Source organism: Chlorocebus sabaeus, chromosome X (assembly GCF_047675955.1).
Source record: "Chlorocebus sabaeus isolate Y175 chromosome X, mChlSab1.0.hap1, whole genome shotgun sequence".
In the NCBI taxonomy this organism is placed as follows: Eukaryota; Metazoa; Chordata; class Mammalia; order Primates; family Cercopithecidae; genus Chlorocebus; species Chlorocebus sabaeus.
In genome coordinates, this window is record NC_132933.1 from 44,786,481 (window position 1) to 44,798,604 (window position 12,124).

A 12,124-nucleotide genomic window follows, 5' to 3' on the forward strand; every position below is an offset into this window, starting at 1 on the left:
TGAAAGTTAGTGAAAAACTTATACACCCAAGGAAGAAGCAATTACTATTGAGACTGAAAGCATTGAGGTAAATTGTATGACCCCAAATAAGAAAGGCCTTTATTTCCTGAGAAGGAAATCGCTGACATATGAATGAAATTTTATACCTATAAAGTTAATTATGAACCATACAAGAAAACAAAGATAAAATATTGATACAATCATTCCCCAAATAATTTATTTATAAACAAAATAGGAGTTGAAAGTCTGGTCAGTTACCACATTATGTTAATCTGCTTGCCATGCTTGTATAATGAGCATCATCTCTGAGCCCAAATATGTGCTGTTCTTGAATCTGCTGTTTTTAAACCTCTGCTTTGTTTTATAATGCACTTTGTATTGGCATAGCTTGAGAACGATTTAAAAAAAACCATAAACTTTCCTTTCTAGCTGTCAGTTCCATACAAAAGAACCTACTCATGTGTGTATGTTAATATATGTACCCATTTCTAGTCACAACCGCATTACTGAGAATTGAGTCTTACCTCACTGAGTTTTCATTAACTATTTTCTTTAAAAAATCGGAATTAAAAAACCTAATTCTGCCCCAAGGAAAAGGAACTTTTAATAGCAAAAAATTGAAACCTACCTAAATAATTATCAACAGGGGACTAGCTTAATAATTTATGGTTTATATGTACACAATGTTAAGTTATGGTTTATATATACAATGAAATACAATGCAGTTATACAAAATGAGGAAGTTCTGTATATATTGATAATATGATGTCTACAATGTATAGTAAATTAAAAACAAAGGTCAAACTGTGTGTTCAATGTGCTACTATTTTACAAACAAAGGTTGTTAAAGTGTGTGTGCATAACTCAGGGACTAATGGACACAGGTGAAAAGCAGAACTTTAATTGTATACCCTCTTAATTTATTTTGAATGACATGAACATACTGCCTATCAAAAATTAACTAAATTTGATTTTTTAGAATAAAAAAACCTTTGGAAAATTACGAGTGTACAGATTAAAGAATAATCCTACAAGTTTTTTGACTTAGTATATATGTTAACATACACATGTACCAGAATACCCAATCACATAAAGGGTATAAATTCAGCTGTTCGGGGAAACATGGAGTCATACTGGACATAGAAGCACACAATGCTTCAAATTCAGAATCCTGAAAGTTTAGAAAGCAGTTTACCTTCTCTCTTTTCAGATAATTGAAATGAAATCACAAAAAAAATTGGACTGCTTTCTAAACTTAACCTGCATACAAGCACACCTTTATAAATGATCATGTTATTGTAGAATAGTCCTAGTTAATACTAAATTATTTCAAAGGAGTTCTAATTTAGGTAACTTATTTTAATTGAACACAAATCTTTATTAAAACTGCCATCTCTCAGCAAGCATGGGGTGCAAGAAACTCAGTCCCTAATCCCAAGTAAACTTAGATACAAGAAATGTAACTTTTCCTGTAGCTTAACTTAATTCTCTTCCAAAATGCCTATTTCTATAACATGGCTGAAGTTTAATCTCAGTGCACTGGAGTTGCCACTTCATTTTCACAAGATCGTGTCTTAGTTTTGGATAACTTAACTAGTTCCAATATGTTGAGGAGTGCGACGGTCTAGTCCAAGCTGGTATTCATTGAGTTGTTCCATGCCAATAGGATGCATGGATTGCTGCCGAGTTAGTGCTCAATTCCATCCACTTGACTCTTTCAGATATCTCTGATACTTCTGTGCTACTCCTGGGTGCACAAGAATCATTCTGTTGCTCTTGCTCTTGATGTGCCATTAGAGACAGGAAATTCATTTGAGTAGTTCATATACCAAAATTGTATGCAGACATTTAGGGTCCTGCTGTTTTCTAAGTACTAAAGTTCTACTTGAGAAATTTAGCACAGGTCCCTTCTGCTCTTAAATCTAACAAAACTACCTGATGTACTGCTATCCTCCCAGAGATCATGACCAACATTCTCCCAAAATCTAAGCTCTGATTATAGTTAAGTGTTAAAAAGTATTCATGCATTTAAATTAATTTTCTCCCTTTATTGGAAAGACTACTTGGTGAGTATCCATTTGATTTCCTTAATACTTAACAACATGATGTACCAACATTATATAAAATAATAAAATTAAGGAAAAGGGTTTTAAGCCAGTTTTCCTTTCCAGGCAAATGATGAGAAGTAGCCCTTTCATATATCAATTCACCAGTCTACCTAATACAGATGGAAAAAGGCACTCAGCCAAAAGAGTCATTTAAAAAAAAAACCCAGAAAATTATCTGAGTCTTAAGTTCACTATTGTCTCTTCCAATTCCATATCTTAATATGCACATTGAGATGCTATTCTTGCTCATGATATAGGACAGACTGCCCACATGGCAGTCAATGGACAGAGTCCTCACAACAGATAGGTTGAGACTACCTCCAGATCCATGAGCTGATCCATGGGGCTGGAGGGAGGGATCTAACCTCTCTTCCCTTTCTCCCACAGACTAACCTTGTGACTTCCACCTTACTAAATTCATTGATTGCCTGTCCCATGTAGTTTACACGACTCTGCTTTTGACAAACTAATGTATATGTCACCTTATCGCTGAACCCTGCAGATAAACATCTGATTGCTGTGCTGCTATTACGAATGGACACTTCTCTAAACATGGACCATTTTAGTACTTCAGGTACCCTAACTTTATTACATTGAACCTGATAGATTGCAACAATTGTCTCTGATACCACAGGAACAAAATACCTCCTCGGATGTCAACTCACTCCTGTCCCATATGGTAGTAATTGAATTATCTGGGAAAAGGGACATATGATCTGCCACTGGAGCCATTTTCGCCTCGATGGTGGTGGCAATTTATTTCTCTATTCCTGCCTCCACCTTACAAAAATATTTCAATTTCATTCAAGTACTCTGCCCACCAGGAGGGACTTCTAGCTGGTTGATCCCCATGGTAACCAATGATTCTTACATTCCCAGAACTGTGTGCACTCTTCTTGGGATATTATTTCTTTTGTAAAAATCAGGCCTTCAACATTCCTACCAATGTAACATACATAATAGGACATTGATAAGAGATACTCAAATATTCAAAACAGTCCCTCTCATTAAGCATAAAACATTACATAAAACAAAATGAGAACTCCAAAACTAGATAGACTCTGGTTATTCAGGAGAATTGCCAGCTGGCATTACCTACGGTCTACTCATGGGAATACTCCAGACAACTCTTCTCACTGTCAGCATCACTCAATTAGGAAACGTTGTTCACAACCTGTCTTTGACCCTCGCTGAGGTCATTAATGACACTGCTTTGGAAACAAAGCAGACTAGCCTCAACTCCTTGGCCCATGTAGTGTTAGCTAACCATAAAGCCCTTAACTGCCTGCTGGCCAATTTTGAGGGGTCTCTGTGATTGCCAGCACCTCATTTGTACCTAGATCCATGAAAACTGGCAAAGTAGAACAGTCCATCATAAGACTTAAGAAAAAACCTCCTGGCTCTCTAACATAGATCAAGTGGGCTATGGGACATCTATTATTGGTTTGGCAATAGCTGGGGCTCATGCTTACATGCAGTTCTCCAAGCAGGCCTGATCATCCTGATTAGAATACCATGAACATAATCTACTGTGGCCTCAGACATTATCCTGTTTTTACAGAGTCCTTTAAAGCCCAACCCATTCAGGTCCATGGTGGGGCAGCTTATGTTTCTCACTCAGGTCCTGAAAAATCAAGGTATGGAATTGGGAATATGGCTCTTGTCTAAACACCTATGACTGTTTGGGTCCAACCAAAGTCCTCTTGGTAAGCCTCATAAGGGACAGCTACTCTCCACATAGCAGACTTGGTGCACAGCTAATGCACTGCAATCTCTGAAGTGAGTATCAGTTAAAGATTCAGGCTCCCATGGCTGGCTGTGCTCAACTGCATTTCTGCATTTAAAGGCCTCTTTTGGTGGAGACCTTCTTATGGGAGGAGAAAGAAACCATAAAAATACTTTTTCTGCACTCTGACTCAGTACTTTTCCACTCCTAGCTCTTCTCCTTCTCCCACCCTGCCCCTGGGTCCATACGACTGCAGGAGCTTTTCGTTCTGAGCTCCCTCAGCAGTCAAATGATTTCCAACATCTGTGCTGATCCATCTGACCTTTGCTGTTGATGTACCATGGGAACAAATAGAACAGTGGGGGAGTCAGCACTTTCTCCAGTTTAACTTTCCGCTTATAATATTGCAGTAAGTGAGTAAAGGTTTGACTGTTATTTTCATTTTGGCTTCTTGTCTTAATCAGCTACTCTAACAACTGGCAGTTCAGCTCTCTCCAGCTCAGTTAAGCTCTTGACAGAACTTAATTTTGGTGAAGGCAGTCAATAACTACATAAAATCAACAGCATCTTCCAAAAGCATCTGAACATGGCAGTAATATTTAGTTTTTTAACAAAATACAATAAAGTACAGACTGCCTGTCATTCCATTGTTTCATTTACGTATTAGTTTCTGGCTATAATTCAGTAACTTTTTAGTTGATGTGACACCTAGTCCCACATTTAAGATGACTTAATTCATCTGGCATTACTGGTTGGCAACATGATACATACCTTTTGTCCCCGAGGCCCTGGAGGCCCTTCTGGACCTGGAAATCCAGGTAATCCTGGGTGTCCTTCCAAACCTGGAAACCCTCTCTCTCCCTGAAATTAAATGAGAATGAAAGGTAAGGTCATTTGTGAATTTTCAAGCACAGGCATAGTTGAGATTCAAAATGATCACATGACTATCTAGACAAAACTAACTTAATTTAATTATGTAAATTCACAGTATCTACTAACATGAGAAAACCTCTTAAGATGTGAGTGGGGAAAACATAAACCATCTGGAAATTATATCATATATGGTAATCTCTTTCTTTCTTGTAAAAAGCATATCAGAAATGAAATGAGATTTAAACATACTGACATCAAGAGTTTAACAGGGAAGATAGCAATAAATCCAGGAAACTAGATCTGTAAGGGTTACATTAAATAAGTATAGAGCAGGGAAGGGTAAAAGGAAACCATCAGACAAGTTCCCAGGCTTGAAATTAACCAGAAAAAAACCTTCAGAACATCAAAACTTTCATTACTTTTTCTAATTGTAAAATTAATACTAAAAAGGAATACACATTCACTGTAGAAAACAAAAGTATATAGAAAACACCACCATTAATTCCTTTACTCAGAATAATTACCTGAATTATGACTCAGGTCTGAGTTCTAACTGCAGCCTTTATCATCACCAGGACAGGAGGACTGCCTGTCTACCAGTAAGGACCCACCATATCTTATCAGCACCTTTACAGTAGGGTAGCCTGATGTGAATATCTGTACAGCCAGAAAGGTGGGGTAGCAGAGCCACCATGTGTACTAATGGTATTTAGATTAACATATTAGGGTTAGGTAATCTGCATACAGCCAATCCTAGTAAGGGTATAAACTCCAACACTAGGGGATCCAGTTACACAGATAATTCATCACTATGAAGTTTAAGAACGCCGAAGGCTCACAGCTTCATGGCACATGCTCCCAACTACAGGGCTACAAGTAGTTCCTCTACTTTCCTAAGGCTTGAAGGCTGTCTCTGGTCAGACCTCATTCTGGGAACCCTCTTAACAGATCCTACCCACAGTGACAGCCTGGACAGCACCTGAGAAAGAGAAAGCATCCATATCTACTAGGTGACTGACTAATGGGCCATTGAAGACACATATCTCCAGAGGTTAAGGTACAGAAGACTTTTATTTCTACTCTGAAAGTGTGTGTGTGTGTGTGTGTGTTTTGTAAGTACTAAGTTTAGTCTAAAAACCTTAGATGATTTTGTGCTGAATAATTCAATATCATCCTATGATAAATACAAGTACTTTGAAAAGACTACTTCTGGTCAGTTTCCACTAGACGGAAATATTCCTGTATTTTTGACAATAATTATTGCTGACATATTACTACATTTCTTATTTTCTAGACATATATCCCTTTGTTGTTTTAATTAGTGATTAAATTATGATAATTTAGTATTCATTAACCTCAACATAACTGTTTTTAAGGAAATAAAACAAGGGGAAGAAATTAAGTTTTAAAATTTTTAGAGCTAGATTCCCTCAAATTATTACTGGCAGAACTAGTAGTAGAAATCTGATCACAAATTACAGTCAAAGTACAAAGGAAAAAAAATATAGTTACAGTAGATTTTCATGAAAGGAAAACAGGTACATTTTGGGATCCCAGTTGGTATTTAGAGCATATCTCTGCCAAAACTGGAGGATAATACTTGAAGAAAGTCATGTTTTCTCAGAAGCAAAACTGCTATCTTGCCTACAGATAAGAGAGGAATAAGCTAAAAATTTTAAGTGGAGGTGCTAAAAAGCTTAATTTTGTTGATATTAATAAAACCATATACCTATAAATGATATATCCTGAAATCTCCTTGCACTACAGTCAAATAATATCATGGTCTGTCTAGCAGAGTGAGCAATATTATAGTAAAGAAAAGAGAAGGGCAACCACCAGACAGTAGCAAAAGGAATTCAAAAATCAATACCAGAGCCTTTGAAAGGTACTAAGGTTACTAAGTAGAAACTATAGAAGCCTTGAGCAAGGATGTGGTGGGTGTGGGATCCTCCATCTAATTCCTAATACATATGGTAGGGAAGGTTGACATTTGTTGTTGCCTACTCTACTGTAGATTTTACTGTAATTTGCTAACACAAACAGAAAATGGCTATTTCTAAAGGTCAAACTTAAAAAAAAAAAAACTGGTTTATGCTGCCTGCCCATATTTGCATAAAAATATCATTCTTATTTTCCTTTGTGGAATAATATTTCTCTCCCTCTGCCTATCCTTTAAATACTGATATTATACTGGATTCCTTTTTTGACCTTCTCTCTCTTTACCAGGGAATCTAAAATACCAACTCTTTTTCCTAAAAAACTAGGCTCTCATAGGCAACTGTCTCAAACATCTCCACTTGAATGCATACAGGCACCTAAAACTCAACGACAATAATAATAGCTAACATGTATTTAGTGTTTTCTATATGCCAAATAATTACTCTAAACTCTTTCCATGTTTTATCTTATTTAATACTCTCAATGTTAATATGAGGTAGACACTATATTTCCATTTTATATATGAAGAATCAAGACAACGAAAAATTTTGTAATTTTCCTAAGAATAAACTTGATATAAACAACATTGAATTCATGTTCTACTGTCTTCTCCATTCCAGGAAATAGCACAACCCAACTACCTCAGCCAGAAATTTGTAATAACTTTGACTCCCCTCACATTACTACTTCATCTAATGAATTGTGTCTTCTTCAACTTTGTATTCTAAGTGCCCAACAGAACAAATACTCAGTAAATTCTCATTCAATGAATAAACTTCCTTAATGGATTAAATAAAATATATGGCATATACTTTTGTCAAAAATTAAAAACATACAAGATTTAGGGCTAGGGGAAATTATACAAAGGACAACTTTTAGTGATCCTTTGGCTGGCTTATATATCATAAGCTAGTATTAAGAAGGATAAAAATCTGATGTACTGAGAAGTAGACTAGTTTGTGAGTTAAAGGCTTCCATAAAAGTGTTACCATTTTCAGGAAGCGCACTTTATAATGACAATAAGAAGTTGTATAATCATGCAACTTTAAAATAAAAAAGTATTTTAAGAATAGTTTCTCAAGGAAGAAAAAATTAACCAGGAAGATACTAGAATTCTGAGGATAGGAAAAATACAAAATAGGACAAACTGCTATGATAATAATTGAGATTAAAATTATTTCAGATTATAATGTAAAAATGCAGAAATTATATGAACATATTTATATGAACATATGGACAAGGCAAGACCTTTAATGAACAAATGAGATGATAATTTAATAAAGTAATGCAATTATAGGCAATTTGGTTCTCTTTTTTGCATAATGTCTATTTTGTTTTTGTAGTTATGTAGCACTAGAAATATCTGATGTATTACAATTGGTAGAACAAGAAAATAGACCTTTGGCAACTGCCAAAATTGAGATACTCTAAGTCAGCTATAAAACTTTAAGTTGCATTAGAACCACTTGGAGAACTTATTAAAACACACATTACCTGGCCCTGACACCAGAGTTAGATTGAGTAGGTCAGCTGCAGAGCTTGAGATTTTGCATTCCTTACCAGCTTCCAGTAAATGCTGATGCCACTGACAGAAGCACACTTGGTTTAGTTAATGTTTGATTGTGACACAGATTTTATATTGTCAACTGGTTAACTTGATCTCATCAGGGGTCTAGCAAGTTTTCTTTGTTTAGCAATGTGCACTTGGAGACATTCCTTTCAGGGAAATCTAGATGTTTTATTTCTATGTTAAAAACATTTTAAAAGCAGTTTTACTGAAGTATAATTAACATAGAATAAATCATACATATGTAGAGTATACTATTTTAAAAGTTTGGGGGTTTTTTGTTTGTTTTGGTGGGTGGTTATTTGAGACAGGATCTTACCTTGTTGCACAGGCTGGCGTGCTGTGGCACAAACACAGCTCACTGCAGCCTAGACCTCCTGGGCTCAGGTGATCCTCCCAGCTCAGCCTCCCTGAGTAGCTGGAACTACAAGTGTGTGCCACTATGTCCAGCCAATTTTTATATCTTTTGTAGAGACAGGGCTTCACCATGTTACCCAGGTTGGTATCAAACTCCTGGGCTCAAGCGATCCACCTGCCTCAGCCTCTCAAAGTGCTGGGATTACAGGTGTCAGCCACCATGCCTGGCCAAAAGTTTTGACAAGTATATACACCAGTGAAACTGATTTGGCTCTGGATTCTCACCCAAATCTCATCTCGAGTTGTATACCACATAATCCCCAAGTGTTGAGGGAGGAACCTGGTGGGAGATGACTGGATCATGGAGCCAGTTTCCCCGACACTGTTCTCCTGATAGTGAGTGGGTTCTCACAAGATCTGATGGTTTTGTAATGGGCTCTTCCCTCTCTGCTCCTCACTCTTCTCTCTCCTGCTGCCTTGTGAAGAAGGTGCCCACTTCCCCTAAGCCTTCTGCCATGACTGTAAGTTTCCTGAGGTCACCCAGCCATGCGGAACTGTGAGTCGATTAAACTTCCTTTGTTTATAAATTACCCAGTCTTGAGTATTTCTTTATAGCAGCACAAAGATGGACTAATACAGAAACCATTACCACAATCAAAACAATGGGCATAGTCAATCCATTACAAAAGCTTCTTTGTGCCCATATCTTCCTTATTGCTATACCCATCTCCCTACTCCTACCCACCCCAGGCCATGAGAGATCTGCTTTCTGTCACTGTAGATTAATTTGCATTTTCTAGAATTTTATATAAATAGAATTATAAAGAATGTACTCTTTTTGTCTAACTTTTCACTCAGCATAATTACTTGGAGATTCAAACTTGTTGTGGTGAATATCAGTAATTCATTACTGTTTATTATTGAGTAGTATTCCATTGTAGAGATATACTGCAATGTGTTGATTCATTTACCTGTTGATGGGAAGTTGAGTTGTTTCCCGTTTCTGGCTATTACAAATAAAGCTACTATGAATATCCATGTACAAGATTTATATAGGCATATGCTTTGATGTCTCATGGGTAAATGTTTAGGAATCAACAGGGTCATATAATAGGTGTTTAACATTTTATGAAATTGCCAAACTTTGTAGACCATTTTCTACTTATACCAATAATCTATAATTGTTCCAGTTGCTTCCACATTCTCATCTATACTGGCTTTGGCTAAAAGTTATTATTAGATATTCTAATAGGTTTATGGTGGTATCTCATTGTGGTTTTCTCTTGCATTTCCCTAATTAACAATGTTAAGCATCTTTTCATGTATCTATTTGCCATCTATATATCTGCTTTTATTAAGTGTCAAAATATTCTTCCAATTTGTTTATAATTAAATTTTATTTGGAGCTGTTTGTTTTATTTTTAAATTTTTAGAGTTCTTTATATATTCTGGATACAAGTCTTTTATCAGATATGTAATTTGCAAATATTATTTTTCCTGGACTGTGGATTATCTTTTTATTCTTTTAACAATACTTTTAGAGGAGAACAAGTTATTACTTTTGAGGAAACACAACTTAACAGTATTTTCTTTGGTGGATCATGTTTTTGATGTCACATCTAAGAAATATCTGCCTAACCCAAAGCCACAAGGATTTTCTCCTTTGTTTCCTCCTTAAAGACTTTAAGATTTAGATTTTATATTTAGGTTTATGATGCATTTTGAGTTAACTTTTATATGAAGTGTGAGTTATTTTTGTGCATACACATATGCAACCCTTCCAGGACTATTTATTGAAAAGACTTTCTCCACTGTCTTTGCATTTTTGTCAAAAAACAGATTAACTATTTACCTGTGAGTCTTTATTATGTCCCATTCATCTATATGTCTATCATTTGGCTAATAGCACACTATCTTGTTTACTGTGGTTTTATACTAAGTCTTGGAATTGTGTACTGTAAATCCTCCAACATTGTTTTTTATAAATGCTGTATTTGCATTTCCATCTAAATCTTAAGATCAGCTTGTTAAATTTGTAGCCCCCAAAATTCACAAGAATCTTGATTGGAGTTGCACTGAATCTATAGATAAATTGGGGCCAATTGTCATCTTAACAATATTGAGTCTTCCAATTCATGAATATGATATATATCTCCATTTATTTAGGTCTTCTTTTATTTCTCACAGCAATATTTTTGTAGTTTTCAGGGTATGAGACTTGCACATTTTAGTCTGATTTATTCTTAAGTATCTCAAATTTTTTATGTTATTTTAAATGGCACTATTATAATTCCAGTTTACTACTTTTCATTGTTAGACTATGGACATATGACTGATTTTTTCTCAAATGTTCATAACAGCTTTATTCATAATATTCTCAAATTGGAAAAGAAAAACAAAAACAGATGCCTTTTAATGGATGAATGGTTAAACAAACTTTGGCAGATCCATACCATGGAATACTAAGCAATAAAAAGGAAATAACTATTGATACATGCAGTAACTTGGATGCTTCTCAAAGGAATTATGCGGAGTGACAAAAGCCAGTCTTACAAAGGCACGTACTTTATGATTCCACTCGTATAACAGTTCTTTTTTACCTGCTTTTAGGTTCAGGGGATACAGGTGCAGGTTTGTTACATGGGTAAATTGTATGTCACTGAGTTTTGGAATACAAATGATCCCATCACCCAGGTAGTGAGTGTCATACCTGATAGGCAGTTTTTCAACAGTCTCCCCCTTATCTTCCCCCACTAGTAGTCTCCAGTGTCTATTGCTACCATCTTTATTTCCATGTGTACTCAGTATTTAGCTCCCACTTATAAGTGAGAACATGTGGTATTTGGTTTTCTGTTCCTGCCTTAATTAGCTAAGAATAATGGCTTCCAGTTGCATCCATGCTGCTGCAAAGGACATGACTTCATTCTTTTTTATGGCTACATATTGTTTCATTGTGTATATGTAGCACATTTTCTTTAGTCCACTAATGATGGGCATCTAGGTTGATTCCATCTTTGCTATTGTGAATAGTGCTGTGATGAGCATATGAGTGTATGTGTCTCTTCAGTAGAACAGTTGCTTTTCCTTTGGGTATACACCTAGTACTAAGATTGCTGGGTTGAATGGAAATTCTGTTTTAAGTTCTTTAAAAAATCTCCAAACTGTATTCTACAGTGGCTGAACTGATTAAAGAATCTCCAAACTGATTTCTACAGTGGCTGAACTAATTCAAATTTACAGCAACAATGTACAAGAATTCTCTTTTCTCTGCAACCTCACCAACATCTGTTATTTTTTTAATTTTTTAATAATAGCCATTTTAACTGAGATAATGGTATCTCATTATGACTTTAATTTGCATTTCTCTGATGATTAGTGATACTGATAATTTTTTCACATATTTGTTGCCCATATGTATGTCTTCTTTTGAGAAGTATATGTTCACGTCCTTTGCCCATTTTAGAAATTTTTTTTTTGCTTGCTGAATTGTTTAAGTTCCTTATAGATTCTGGACATTAGACCTTTGTTAGATGCATAGTTTGTAAATATTTTTGC

General features: G+C 35.6%; 1 protein-coding gene across 6 annotated transcripts in view; it reads right to left on the reverse strand.

The window, feature by feature from the left end:
• The window catches only part of COL4A5 (collagen type IV alpha 5 chain), a 280,778-nt gene that overhangs the window by 150,258 nt on the left and 118,396 nt on the right, over positions 1-12,124 (reverse strand). For all 6 annotated transcript variants that reach the window (XR_012091918.1, XM_073013468.1, XM_007992530.3 and 3 more), the window contains exon 4: positions 4,606-4,695. Coding sequence is in view for 5 of the 6 variants with exons in the window: in XM_073013468.1 (XP_072869569.1) it covers positions 4,606-4,695 (90 nt within the window). In the remaining variant the exon portion in view is untranslated. The remainder of the gene's footprint in view (positions 1-4,605; positions 4,696-12,124) is intronic.